Source organism: Giraffa tippelskirchi, chromosome 1 (genome assembly GCF_054371585.1).
Source record: "Giraffa tippelskirchi isolate mGirTip1 chromosome 1, T2T-mGirTip1v1.2.pri, whole genome shotgun sequence".
Classification (NCBI taxonomy): Eukaryota; Metazoa; Chordata; class Mammalia; order Artiodactyla; family Giraffidae; genus Giraffa; species Giraffa tippelskirchi.
Window position 1 is genome coordinate 148,491,505 of NC_137275.1, and position 15,830 is coordinate 148,507,334.

The 15,830-nt window shown below is 35.3% G+C and overlaps 1 protein-coding gene across 20 annotated transcripts in view; it reads right to left on the reverse strand.

The window, feature by feature from the left end:
- Positions 1–15,830, reverse strand: part of CCDC171 (coiled-coil domain containing 171) — a 351,005-nt gene that overhangs the window by 251,908 nt on the left and 83,267 nt on the right. For 18 of the 20 annotated variants that reach the window (XR_014056567.1, XR_014056569.1, XR_014056565.1 and 15 more), the window contains 2 exons: positions 11,414–11,506; positions 5,745–5,905 (listed from right to left, as the gene is read on the reverse strand). Coding sequence is in view for 14 of the 20 variants with exons in the window: in XM_081499610.1 (XP_081355736.1) it covers positions 5,745–5,905; positions 11,414–11,506 (254 nt within the window). In the remaining 6 variants the exon portion in view is untranslated. The remainder of the gene's footprint in view (positions 1–5,744; positions 5,906–11,413; positions 11,507–15,830) is intronic. The other 2 variants (XR_014056570.1, XM_081499693.1) reach the window with 1 other exon arrangement.

Below are 15,830 nucleotides of genomic sequence, written 5' to 3' on the forward strand. Positions count from 1 at the left end.
ACCATTCACCACTGCATCAAAAAGAATAAAATACTTAGGAATATATCTACCTAAAGAAACAAAAGACTTATATATAGAAAACTATAAAACACTGATGAAAGAAATCAAAGAGGACACAAACAGATGGAGAAATATACCGTGTTCATGGATTGGAAGAATTAATATAGTGAAAATGAGTATTCTACCCAAAGCAATCTACAGATTCAATGCAATCCCTATCAAGCTACCAATGGTATTTTTCACAGAACTAGAACAAATCATCTCACAATTTGTATGGAAATATAAGAAACCTCGAATAGCCAAAGCAATCTTGAGGAAGAAGAATGGAACTGGAGGAATCAAGCTGCCTGACTTCAGGCTCTACTACAAAGCCACAGTCATCAAGACAGTATGGTATTGGCACAAAGATAGAAATATAGATCAATGGAACAAAATAGAAAGCCCAGAGATAAACCCACGCACATATGGACACCTTATCTTCGACAAAGGAGGCAAGAATATACAATGGAGAAAAGACAATCTCTTTAACAAGTGGTGCTGGGAAAACTGGTCAACCACTTGTAAAAGAATGAAACTAGAACACTTCCTAACACCGTACACAAAAATAAACTCAAAATGGATTAAAGATCTAAACGTAAGACCAGAAACAATAAAACTCCTAGAGGAAAACATAGGCAAAACACTCTCCGACATAAATCACAGCAGGATCCTCCATGACCCACCTCCTAGAATATTGGAAATAAAAGCAAAAATAAACAAATGGGACCTAATTAAAATTAAAAGCTTTTGCACAACAAAGGAAACTATAAACAAGGTGAAAAGACAGCCTTCAGAATGGGAGAAAATAATAGCAAATGAAGCAACAGACAAACAATTAATCTCAAAAATATACAAGCAACTTCTGCAGCTGTATTCCCGAAAAATAAACGACCCGATCAAAAAATGGACCAAAGAACTAAACAGACATTTCTCCAAAGAAGACATACAGATGGCTAACAAACACATGAAAAGATGCTCAACATCACTCATTATTAGAGAAATGCAAATCAAAACCACAATGAGGTATCATTTCACACCAGTCAGAATGGCTGCTATCCAAAAGTCTACAAGCAATAAATGCTGGAGAGGGTGTGGAGAAAAGGGAACCCTCTTACACTGTTGGTGGGAATGCAAACTAGTACAGCCACTATGGAGAACAGTGTGGAGATTCCTTAAAAAACTGGGAATAGAACTGCCATATGACCCAGCAATCCCACTGCTGGGCATATACACCGAGGAAACCAGAATTGAAAGAGACGCGTGTACCCCAATGTTCATCGCAGCACTGTTTACAACAGCCAGGACATGGAAGCAACCTAGATGTCCATCAGCAGACGAATGGATAAGGAAGCTGTGGTACATATACACAATGGAATATTACTCAGCCATTAAAAAAAATACATTTGAATCGGTTCTACTGAGATGGATGAAACTGGAGCCCATTATACAGAGTGAAGTAAGCCAGAAAGAAAAACAACAATACAGTATACTAATGCATATATATGGAATTTGAAAGATGGTAACGATAACCCTATATGCGAGACAGAATAAGAGACACAGATGCATGGAACAATTATATGGACTCTGAGGGAGAAGGTGAGGGTGGGACGTTCTGGGAGAATGGCATTGAGACATGTGTATTGTCATATGTGAAACAGAGCACCATTCCATGTTCGATGCATGTGACAAGGGCTCAGGGCCGGGGCAATGGGATGATCCAGAAGGATGGGATGGGGAGGGAGGTGGGTGGGGGGTCCGGGAAGGGGAACACATGTAAACCCATGGCTGATTCATGTCAATGTATGGCAAAAACTATTACAATATTGTAAAGTAATTAGCCCCCAACTAAAATAAATAAATTTATAAAAAAAAAAAAAAAAAAAGAATTGAAAGTGGTTGCTCCAAAGGAGAAGAAACCAGTCACAGAAAGCAACGGGGTAATAAGACATGGCTTTTCATGAGCTTAACAATACTATTTTACTTTTTAGATTATGTACAAGTGTTAATTGGCGGGGGGAGTATGATGAAAACTCAAGGAAGCCCCAGTCTCTTTGAATCTAATAGAGAAGACTCAGGACTTGACAGATGGAGGATTTTGGCAAGAAAGGAAACGGAGAAGGAAACTTGTAGTTAAGATGCCTTCTCTCAAAAAAAAATAAATAAATAATGTCTTTTTTGCTACTGGATTCCCATTCTTTTCCTTCAGAGCTCAGATAAGTATTTGACAACTGTGCAGCTGTTTTAACAAATAGCCATCTTCAGGTCATTTTTCAGCAAGAATATGAACAATAATATTAGCACCACAGGTTATAATACTTTTGTTCTTTTTACACTTTTGGTTGATATATTTAGAAAAATGAAGAAGTCCCTAAATATTGAATGGAATAAATTAAATAAATTTAGATTCAGTCTGATCAGTATCATATCTTTGACTAGTGTTATTTTAAACTGAATTTAAACTTAAACTAGATTTAAGAATTATGAGGATCTTCTCCCTACCATTGTCCAACAATCAATTACCACAGTTAATGAAAATCTGATATTTGAAAGAGCTAAAATTAAAAGATTATTGAAAGATTTTCATTTTATATTGCAAGTTTTCAATGGAAAAAAATTTACAACTAAGAAAATTTATTAGAGAAATATAGAGTACATATATTCTATCTAAAATTATACATTATATATTTGCTAATATAGCCTGTTATTGTTCAAATTCCTAGCTGAGTTCTTTGAAAGGTATCTTTAATACATAATAATTTTATTTGTTATATTACTACATGTAATATTCAATATATAATAGTATGCTAAAATATATACACATATTCCATCTAATACATATGTATGTGTGCGTGCTTGCTCAGTTGCTTCAGTTGTGTCTGACTCTTTGCAATCCCATGGACTATATAGCCCGCCAGGATCCTCTGTCCATGAGATTCTCCAGGCAAGAACACTAGAGTGGGTTGCCATGCCCTCCTCCAGGGATACATATGTATATTCTACCCATACATGTATAAATATATATTCCATTCAAAATAGTTTCACACAGGAATATTCACTGTTATGAAACTGTTGACCAAAATTAAAACTCTGAATAACACACAGTTTTTTCCTCCTGCCTTTTAATGAGATTCCCACCTAGACCTACCTGGGAGGAAACAGAAGTATAAAAACCTTAGCCACCTTCAAGGGTCAGACAGCATTTCCTCTAAAATCTCTTATCACCAATTGCTAAATCAGTTCTACCCAACAGGTAAAACAATCTCCTACTCCAGCACTCACTGCTCTCAAAATTGTACATTAAAGGTATTATTTGTAAAGATATTATTGTACAGGTATTATTTATCCTAAAGACCTAAAATATCAATTCTCACTTTGAAATACACTATCCAAAACTTAGAACTACTTTGAAAAATTAATTCTTGAGAATTTGTGACTCTAAAAGATTTTAAAGATTCCTGAAAAAAAATCAAGAATACAAGTAGTCATGTATGGATGTGAGAGTTGGACCATAAAGCAAGCTGAGCGCCGAAGAATTGATGTTTTTGAACTGTGGTGGTGGAGAAGACTCATGAGATTACCGTGTACTGCAAGGAGATCCAACTAGTCCATCCTAAAGGAGATCAGTCCTGAATATTCATTGGAAGGACTGATGCTGAAGCTGAAACTCCAATATTTTGGCCACCTGATGCAAAGAACTGACTCACTGGAAAAGACCCTGATGCTGAGAAAGACTGAAGGCAGAAGGAGAAGGGGACGACAGAGGATGAGATAGTTGGATGGCATCACCGACTGGATGGACACGAGTTTGAGTAAGCTCCAGGAGCTGGTGATGGACAGGGAAGCCTGCTGTGCTGCAGTCCATGGGGTCGCAAAGAGTCAGACACAACTGAGTGACTGAACTGAACAAGTAGAAAATAATAACTGACCTAATCATCCCTCATGCCATCTCATTCCTTCTCATACCACAGATAAATGGAAAGGAAGAGGCTGTCATATCATATACAATGAAACAGAAGACAGGATGGAGGAAGAGAAGTCATAGGAACTACCGATAAGCAGTGGGCTTTAATTACTACTTACTGTTTTTTCTTTATTCATTATTATTAACTTATATTACAGCACAGTTATATAGGGATGAAGAACAGACAAGGGACATTATGTTAAAGCATTGAGGGTTGTAGTTTGGTTAGCTTAATTGGAATACATAACTAGTATTTAGAACTGTTAGTTTCTGCTTATTGGAATACAAAACTTGAGCAAAATTTTTCAAGCACCAAAACACAGGTAATAGCCAAACAAACTCAAGGAAAAAATTTGCTCTGAGGTCCAATTTTAAAAGTACACAGATTAAAATCTTAGAGCTTAAAAGTAAGTGGGTATCTTAAAATTCTTCTAATCCAACATTTTCAGGACTCAAATCTTCAGTATATGTGATAAAGAATCATCTACCCACTGTTTCAAACTTTCCAAGGCAGAGAGCTTACTAGTTCCCCCAAAGAAGCCCATTATTTTATTGTGGGAAAACTTTGATTGTTGGGAGTACAGTCTAACTTCTTACAGTTTCACCAGTAGGTCATAATCATTACCTCGAAGCAACAATAAAGAAGCCTGTGCTATATACTACGTAAAGGCCCTTCAAACATATTTAAACGTGCAGATTCAAGATATGGTTCAAAGGAAATAAAAGGGTACAACTCCTTAGAATAACATTCATAGAATGTCATTTAAATCATTCTAGAGGAAGCAAGAAAACTCAGTCAAGAATTACTCATTCAATGTATTATAAACGTTACTAATAAAGGTAATTACAGAGTTTTAGATTTTTTCAAACTTCAGCTTTTCAAGTGCCATCTTTATCATTTCTGCCACACAACTCCAAACAATACTTTTTTTTAAATTAACTCACATTATAAGTTAAATGAAGTATTTTAAAAGGAAACTTTATATTACATCTGTAAATGGAAAACCATTATCTGTCATAAATAGAAATGAACATTAAAAATAAATACATAACTATTGTATTCACCTATTATCATGTTATATAGCAATGGTAGTACACATTTCTCTCTCTGAGAGGAAATGGCTTAAAACATGTACTATTATTTTTGGAAACTTGTTAAGCCACTATAAACTTCTTAAAACATTTCACAGGACTTTTCAGATGAAAGACTTCTGAACTGAAAAAGATTAAAATCAATAGGAGTTAGAAAGATCCTGACCCTCCCACTAATAGCTGTGTGTCCTTACCCTCTTTAGGCTCAGTTTTCACATCTGTAAAACAGGGATAAAAAATTATAGCTACCTCGTAGGGCACTAAATAAATTAAACAAAGCCATGCAATGCTAGGTATGAAGTGAGCCACATACACGCTAGCCCCAGTAGCAGTATTACTCCTACTATTATTTTTACAGCTTGAGAAAATCTCAAACGTTACCCATTTACCACATAGCTCACTTAGGAGACCTAAAAGTCAAGGCCTTAAAGATACTGTATTACATCAGCAAACACAATATAAAAATACACTAACATATTTACTTTCTAGTATAAGAAAGTATTTCTGCATTTCTGAGACTACTTGGAATTGCCATAATACTTCAAAATCCAACAGAGCACTTCTATATTTACCTACTACTATGCATTCATACTCATGTAGATTTCATAAACTCTTAATATTAATTTAGAGAGTTTTACAGTGTAACACTTACAGGTTTAGTTTTGCAAAGCTCTCCTGTGCATTATGCTTTTCTCGCTCATATGCACTTTCAACTTCTTTGAATTCATTCTTGATCATTTCCAAATCGGCAACAGCTTCTGCTTGGCTGGCCTTCTCTACCTGCAAAGCTCCTTCAAGGTCTCGAATCCGTAACTACCAGATGACAGAAAAGTAACTGAGGCAAGCAAGGAAACACTTGTACCAATCTCAAATTGCGTAGAATACTTTATCAAACAGCTGATTATCATTCATTCAAACAAGTCTTTCTTTCTGGTTTTGGTTTAAAACAAGGAGAATAAACAAGAGGCAGTTTATTCCCTTTCTCAACATATACGGTGGAAAAGAAGAAGAGTGGGAGAATACAGACTTCACTGTGCTATGAAAAAGGACAGGCAGATACGATATAACCCGCCCCATCAAAGTGCCTAATTTTGATCTCGTAGCTCATTTGGACGTTCCTTTATAAACACAGTAAATTAAGTGGTTTTTGAAAACTGGAGGGAAGTATCATTGCCCTCTTTTGAGAAATATTATTATATGAACATCTTTATAAGCCTAACAAAGCTAATAGATCTTTCTATTCTTGGGGATTTCTTACTGTAGAAAAGTAAAAATTTATTATCAACCAACACTATTTGACTAAAATATTTATGGGTGTAATAATACGATATCTTGGATTTGCTTCAAAATAATCTTGGAGTGGAAGAGTAGAAGAGGGTTAATAGCCAAAACACAACTGGCCTGTGAGGCAAGTCCTGAAGCTGAATGATGGGTACACAGGGAGTTCCTTTTACTCTTCTCCCTACTTTTCATGTACTTGAAATTTTACACAATAACTAGATTTCCTGACAACAGTAGAATAGATAAAGTGCATACCCATAAAAGAATAACTTATAGCTGTAAAAAGGCAACAGAACAACTTCTGAAAAGTTCTCCAGGTGGTTCTCTATGTAGTGTTAACATATACTGGAAAAAGCAAAGTCCACATCATTATACATAGTATGCTGTATCTGGCGGGGGAGGGGAAACAAGGAAAGCTAGCAGGCAAGCGAGGAAAACAACAGGAGGGACAAGAATGAAGAGTTTTTGACCATTTAATTTTGTTTTGATTTTTGAACTACATGGATATTTTATCTTTTCAGAAAATTAAGTTCAGAATAAAAAAAAAAAGTTTGCTAAAGCTCAAAAAAGGAGAGGGGTAGGAAAAAAATGCTTTAAACTAGACAGAAAATGTGCTTTATTATTATTTTTTTTTATAAATTTATTTATTTTAGTTGGGGGCTAATTACTTTACAATATTGTAATAGTTTTTGCCATACACTGACATGAATCAGCCATGGGTTTACATGTGTTCCCCTTCCTGGACCCCCCACCCACCTCCCTCCCCATCCCATCCCTCTGGGTCATCCCATTGCCCCAGCCCTGAGCCCTTGTCTCATGCATCGAACATGGAATGGTGTTCTGTTTCACATATGATAATATACATGTTTCAATGCTAGTCTCCCAGAATGTCCCACCCTCACCTTCTCCCTCAGAGTCCATAAAATTGTTCTATGCATCTGTGCTTTAGAACCATAAGACTCAGGTTTGAGTCATAGCTCTACAAATAAACTTAAGTGCCCTTTGGCATGTTAAACTCCAAACGCCTGAGGGTCCTCATCTGTAAACAGTAAATAATAACAAAAAGAATATGCAGACTCTACAGGGTGGCTGCAAAGATCTAATGGGACAGTATCTATTTAATATTAATATGTATTTAACATTAAATATAAATACATAATAATTATTTACTAAGTGTTAAGATATTTATTAGGTACTTAATATGCGCCAGGCAGTGAGGCAATGCTCGTGATATATGATACAATTGTCATGTATACAGTTATACATGATACAATTATCGTGAAAGTACACAATCTTAGTTCTTGTTAGGAGAGGACAGAGTAGCCCAATGTGGCAAGTGCTTCCTGTCACAGTAACAGGCCCAAGGGAACTCTGTAGGACACAAGCCTCCCAGGAACGGCAAATGACAGCCTGAGCTAGGAAAAATGAACTCACCAAGAAATGAAGCCGAGGAAATGCTTCATAAATCCACACAACTAATAATCACCAGAATTATTATTTCTAATTATCCAAAAAGACTTTAATTGAAATATTTGTTCTCTTACACTAAACTAAGGTAGTAGACTAGACATGGCTTTGTACATTTTCAAATTTGATCTTTCAAACTTTATTTTTCTTTGTTGTTATGTGTAAATCTATAGAAGAATATACACAAAAAGATCTTAATGACCCAGATAACCACGATGATGAGATCACTCACCTAGAGTCAGATGTGCTAGAGTGGTAAGTTAAGTGGGCCTTAGGAAGCATCACTATGAACAAAACTAGTGGAGGTGATAAAATTCCTGCTGAGCTATTTCAAATCCTAAAAGATAATGTTGTGAAAGTGCTACACTCAATGCACCAGCAAATCTGGAAAACTCAGCAGTGGCAATAGGACTGGAAAAGGCCACTTTTCATGCCAATCCCAAAAAAAGACAATGCTAAAGAATGTTCAAACTACCTCACAATTGCACTCATCTCACACACTAGCAAAGTAATGCTCAAAATTCTCCAAGCTAGGCTTCAAAAGTACGTGAACCAAGAACTTTCAGATGTTCAAGCTGGATTTAGAAAAGGCAGAGGAAACAGACATATATGGTTACCAACATCCTTTGGATCACAGAAAAAGAAAGAATTCCAGAAAAACATCTACTTCTGCTTCATTGACTACACTAAAGCCTTTGACTGTGTGGATCACAACAAACTGGAAAATTCTGCAAGAGATGGGAATACCAGACCACCTGACCTGCCTCCTGAGAAATCTGTATGCAGGTCAAGAAGCAATAGTTAGAACTGGACATGAAACAACAGACTGGTTCAAAATTGGGGAAGGAGTACATCAAGGCTGTATATTGTAACCCTGCTTATTTAACTTCTTTGCAGAGTATATCATGAGAAATGCAGGGCTGGATGAAGCACAAGCTGCAATCAAGATTGCTGGGAGAAATATCAATAACCTCAGATATGCCGATGACACCACCCTTATGGCAAAAAGCAAAGAAGAACTAAAGAGCCTCTTGACGAAAGTGAACGAGGAGAGTGAAAAAGCTGGCTTAAAACTCAACATTCAGAAAACTAAGATCATAGCATCTGGTCCCATCACTTCCTGGCAAACAGACAGGGCAACAATGGAAACAGTGACAGATTTTATTTTCTTGGGCTCCAAAAATCACTGCAGATGGTGACTGCAGCCATAAAATTAAAAGATGCTTGCTCCTTGGAAGAAAAGCTATGACCAACCTAGACAGCACATTAAAAAGCAGAGACATTACTTTGCCAAAAAAAGTCTGTCTAGTCAAAGCTATGGTTTTTCTAGTAGTTATGTATGGATGTGAGAGTTGGACCATAAAGAAATCTGAGTGCCAAAAAATTGACGTTTTGAACTGTGGTGTTGGAGGAGACTCTTGAGAGTTCCTTGGACTGCAAGGAGATCCAACGAGTCCATCCTACAGGAAATCAATCCTGAATATTCATTGGAAGGACTGATGCTGAAGCTGAAATTCCAACCCTTTGGCCACCTGATTCGAAGAACTGACTCATTGGAGAAGACCCTGATGCTGGGAAAGATTGAAGGCAGGAGGAGAACAGGACAACAGGGGAAGAGATGGTTGGATGGCATCACCAACTCGATGGACATGAGTTTGAGCAAGCTCCGGGAGTTGGTGAGGGACAGGGAAGCCTGGCGTGCTGCAGTCCATGGGGTCTCAAAGAGTTGGACACAACTGAGCGACTGATTTGACTGATATCTAAATCCACTGTTTATAAGTAAAATAACATGTCTAGAAAATATTTCTTCTACCTACATTGGTATGTTCTTTCAGAAAATATGTACATTCAATCACAAATGATAAACCAATCCAACTGAAAGAAAAGTAGCCAAACAATTCTGAGTCAGCTCTTTCGAATCTGTTTTCTCATTTTTATGACATAATATCTAAACAAATTTAATAACAGAATACTTAAAGCATATTTTTAACTACAGTTTATGATAGATGGTGATTAATTACAACAACTTAGTTGTCTCACTTGCTTTTAAACTAGTTTGAAATTGAATTTTACTGGGTGTACCTCACTGAAAACACTTGTGAATATTTATAGATATATGATTCAAATATACATTTTTGTTTTTTTCTAAGCTATAGTACTGAGTATCAAATATTAATTTTTAACTATATGAGTGAAAATATACATGTAATAATTTTCATTATTATAGCTAATAACTATATATAACTGGTTATACAACTATTATGAAAAACTTAAATTTGAATTCAATTTCTTACATGATTTAACTTCAGCCTTATTGCTTATTAATGCTATTTTGAGGAACCCAATCATTTTTTGTAAAAACAAAAAAAAAGCTTAACTTACATAAACTTGCTTTACATACAGGTGCACTCAAATATATAGGCCTGAGAATTTTGCGAGTAAAAGGCATTTCATTAAAGATAAAAGTAAAAAATATATATATATAAAATTCTTATGAAATTAGTTGCATCCCATGTTAAGACCTGTTTAAATACTAAGATAAAACTCTGCAAATCCTATTAATTAAATTTTAATACAGGGGAAGAGTCCCAAGTCTTTTTTTAAAATCCAAATTAAATGATGGAACTTAAGACTTTTTTAAGATTTACTTGTATGTGGAACTAGTTTTAAAGTCTTTATTGAATTTGTTACAATATTGCTTCTATTTTATGTTTTAGTTTTTTGGCCATGAGGCACGTGGGATCTTAGGTCCCCTACCAAGGACTGAACCACACACCCTGCATTGAAAAGGAAAGAAACATTCAGGAAAGTCCCCGGAACTTCAACTTAGTGCAACTTTACACAAAACTATCGACAACAAAGGCTGCAGGTAAGATTTGGTCCATGGCAGTAGTTTGACAACCTGCAGCTAAAGTGCCTTTACTAATCTTCCAAGTTCCTTCTTGTTCTCTAAGCCCTAGGGAAAAGGACATTTTCCTTAAGATGCCTTCATTCAATTCTCCTCTCAGATTTACTCCTTCTCTTTATTATGTTCCCATAGTACTTCGGTATCTCATATTTCTACCTTTATATCAACATAGAGGTACATAGGATCTCTGGTAATGGAATGTTTAAGTCCCAAAAGGAGCTCATTCATGTTTATACCTTCAGCTCTCAATATAAAAGTGCATATTTTTAAACGGTTTCAAAAAGAAATCATGCCATGACTGTTGATAAAAAGAACATTCTTATGAGCAAATCTTCTTGTAACAGGCCAGATGGCAAACATATTAGACTTTGCAGACTGTGAGGTCTCTGTTGCAACTACTCCACTTTGCCAATGCAGCACAAAAGCCATCATACACAATATATAACTTCACAAGCACACACTGTGGGTGAGATTCAGTCTGTGGGATGTAGAGTGCCAGCTCCTCTCTAATAAAGACTATCATCAACTATATCTTCATAGTAAATAGAAAAACATGGGTCTTATCAATATGTTACCTGTTCAAAATGCACACCTTAGCTCTCTGAACATAATGCTGTTTTTCCTAGCTTAATAAGATCCACACAAAAAATTTGTTTACATTGTACCTGAATAATTTCAGAATTAAATTTCGATTCCAAATGTGCTGCTCTTTCTGCTTCAATATTTTCTTCTAATTTCTTCACTCTCAGAGTAGTTGCCTGAAAACATTAAAAGTTTAAACTCATAAACATTGGTATTTAAATTGAATAGAGGCCACTACATTGTAATTAACACTTTAGATTACTACAGCCTCATTTTTTTATTTGCAAGAGTGTAAAAGTCATATTGTAAAAGTCATGCTCAGGAAAAATGCTCCAGAGCTTGCCTTCTTTTTCTTCACTAAGGAATACTTTACATGTAATAAATTACACACAATGAAAGTGTAGAACTTGGTAAGTTGTGTGTGTGTGTATATATATATATATATACACATATATATATACACCCACAAAATCATTGCCATAATCAAGACAGAAAAATACTTCCATCACCCCTAAAAGATTCCTTGTGTCCCTTGGTAATCTCTTCATCCATGCCCTCGCCACCTCACCCACATTCTCAAATGACCAATGATCTGCTTTTAGTCACTACAGATCATTTCCTGCTTTCCAGAATTCAATATAAATTGAATCATAGAGTGCACACTCTTTACTGTCTGGCTTCTTTCTTCTCACAAAATTATTCAGTTTCATCCATGTGGTTGCACATATTAACAGTTCACCTTTTGTTGTTAAAGTCTTCCACTGTGTTGATACATCACAACTGGTTTCTCAGTTCACCAACTGATAGACATTTGAATTGTTTCAAGTTTGGGCTATACAAACCAACCTGCTATGAACATTTGTGTATAAATCTTTATCTTTTGTTTCTCTGGGGTCAATAGTGAGGGACAAATGACTGGATCAGATGATAGGTGTACATTAATGTTTTATGAAACTGCCAAACTGTTTTGCAAATTGTTTCCAATTTCACCAACACTTGACCATGGTGGCATGGTCATCTTTTGAGTTATCTGGGGGCCAGGGTTAGACATTCAAATAGGAACATAGTGGTATCTCATTTTAGTTTCAATTTTCATTTTCCTAATAACTAATGACACTGAGCATCTTTTTCTATGTTTACTTACTATCTGTACATCTTCTCTGGTGAAGTTTCTGCTTAAATCTTTTCCTCATTTTTTAATTGGGTTGTTTTTTCTCTTATTATTGAATTTTGAGAATTTATTACATAATCTGGATACAAAAACCCAAGTGCCCATCAACTGATGAGTGGATAAAAAAATGTGGTATATCCACACAATGGAATATCATTCGGCCATTAAAAAGGAACTACGTACCAACACATGCCACAACAGAGATTAACCTTGAAAACATACGTTAAGTGAAAGATACCAGATACAAAAAACTACATTTTAAATAACATTATTTATATGAAATGGCCAGAAGAGGCAAACCAGGCAAATCCATAGAGACAGAAAGTTGTTTCCAATAGCTGGGGACATGGGAAAGGAGGAATGAGCACTGACTGCTAATGGGCACAAAGTTTCTTACTGGGGTGATAAGGATATTCTGGAGGCAGACAGCAGTAATGGTTTCATAACCCTGAGTTGCACACTTTAAAAAGGTGTAGTCAATGAAACATAAATTATATTTCAACAAAAAAATAAAAAGAATCTTTAGGTGCAAGAACTAATGACATTTCAAAGAAATGACAGCCGTCTGTGTCCAGCTTCTTGATTTCTGTTAAAGAGTTCCTCTCAATGCTGACTTTGAATCCTTAGAACAAGGGTTCCCCACTTCTTGTTGGTATAAAGCATAGAGCAGAAAGATTCTTATCGTTAGACAGATTAAAATCAGTATTACTCTAGGTAGGGCCAACACTAGTAAAAAAATTTTCTTTTAATGTAACGACATAAGATGAAGTCCCTGTCCTTGAAGAACTAAAGTCAACTTTCTCAATATTCAAAATAGTTGTGTTAGGTTGTGCAAGCCAGAAGAAGTCTAACCAGTGTCAAGGAAATAATCCACAGACATTGAGAATAAAGATCAAAGCAGGCAAAAACCTAACAGAGGGCAAATAGAAGAAACCAGTCTAATAATATTAAAATATTCTTTCATATTCAAAAGGCATCCACATAATTTTATCGTTATATTTTATTAAAATACAGACTATTCCGTGTTTCCATGATAAGAGTCAACAATACAAGTCTTCATTTTTCATGTACTACTGTCATATTAATTTATCTGATTTTACTCCAAAAGTCAATTGGAGAAGCCAATGGCAACCCACTCCAGTATTCTTGCCTGGAGAATCCCACGGACAGCAGATCCTGGCGAGCTCCAGTCCACGGGGTTGCAAAGAGTCGGACACAACTGAGTGACTAACACATACACACACACTCCAAAAGTCAATAGGATTTTTGTTCTGCCTAAACCAAAATCAAACAGGTTGAAATAATAAACCAGAGATCACATTGCATACTTTCCTATTTTAAATGAAACACGTAGAAGAAAAATGTAGAAACTGTTTATTATTACTTAAACAATCAGTAAAGACAGCAAAAAAACTTCATATCTTTAAACAAATTTCTTCAAAGAGTGCATTTTGTTGACAGACATAACTAAAATGTTAGTTGCTCAGTCATGTCTGACTCTTTGAGAGTCCATGGACTGTAGCCTGCCAGCCTCCTCTATCCATTGAATTCTCCAGGCAATAATACTGAGGTGGGTAGCCATTCCCTTCTAATAAATTTCTTTTTTAAATCTTCTAGTCTGGTGAATTAATTCTTATATCCAGCAGAGGGTGCTAGAGGAACATTAACTTGCTGTTCACAAATATTTTTCTCCAGTATCACCTAGAGAACTAACGTAACAATCATAATCTGACTCTCATTAATCTCCCCTCCTAATATAATCAACAAAGCAAGAACAGAAAGCATAAGAGAATTCAGATCAAAGTACAAAATCCAACACAAATTCATATATGCCACCAGCAAATTTAACTATAGAGAAGTTGGCCTGTAATACAAAGATTATACTACATACTATCTGTTCCCTGATACTATGAATATCACAGTTCTTTATGTGACAAAAAATGATTACATATTTTATCATTTATTAGCTGGTTGTCACATCCTTTCTGACTTCAACATACTGCCAAGAGATTTTTATTCCAGTAAATTCTACCATTCATTGTACCCAATTTTTTTTATTTTATAATTTATATCTCATTAATCACAATAAGCCCAATTAGATAATCTGCTCCATTTAAGAAAGTGAGTGTTCATTCTTTGAAGAAGCTAACATACACAGAATATGTTATTCTATCATAATACAGGACATGAGCCAATTCCAGTTCAGCAGCAGAACTAACCAAACACATCCAGTTCATATTTGTTCTCCACATCACATCTGCTCCCATGGCCTCCACAGGCCTGCTCTGAAGTTTCACAAAAGTTATGAAAGCATGCATACAATGAATTTGCTCAGAGACTGGACAAAAACTGTTCCTACTATTATACATTCCTGCCTCCTCAAGTATACCCAATCTTGAGGATTATACATGAACTTAAAGGGATGAGTCAAGCAGAAAAACCTTCATATATGACATGCAGTCTAATAAAATGGACATCAAGAAAAATAAGGGAGGAAATATCACACAAGTACCCGCTAATCAGAGATTTTTCAGTAGTGGTTTCCAAAAAAACAGTTGTACAAAATTTACCCCAGAATGTCAATAGCTGTCTAAATAGAAAGTGGTTGTTTATTTAACTTTTGTTTCAGATTTTATCACCTGATATTTTCCATTAATGAATACTTCTAGAAGTAACCAATATAGTAATAATCCATCTTCAGGAAGATGATTCCAATGGGCTGATTAATCCTATAATGGTTACTTTAAAGGGAAGTATATATATTATATTTTAGTGGTTGTAAATAATATATTATATGTGTGTTAACACTTAACTATAATACTACCTGTGTGGGGGAAATCAAGAGTAGTTACTCTACTTGGAGTCCTTAAACTGAAGATCTCAAAGTATTTTATATTATCAAAAAAGATATCTTAAAAAGTCAAAATCTCTAAGGCACAGAATTTATGAGCCACAAATTCTGATCGGCAGGGTAATAAATAAATTTAACATCTTTAAAATCATCTTTACTTTAAAATTTCCAGTTTTAAAATCCATTATGAACACAGATACAAAAATGTATAATACTTATAAGCACAATAGTATAACCCAGGTGATTTCATTACTTATCATTTATAGTTGGTAATCAACACAAGTGTTTAAAAACCATTTCTACAAACACATGATGCCTTTAAAAAAATGATTCATATAAGGTTGTTTTCATGGACAATACGAAAGGTGAGATCCACTTTCTTTTCCTTTTTCACTTGAGTATAGTATATGTATAAAGGAAAAAGCTACACTCTACCCTTCTTTATTTTACCATAATATAGAATATGACTGACAGAAGC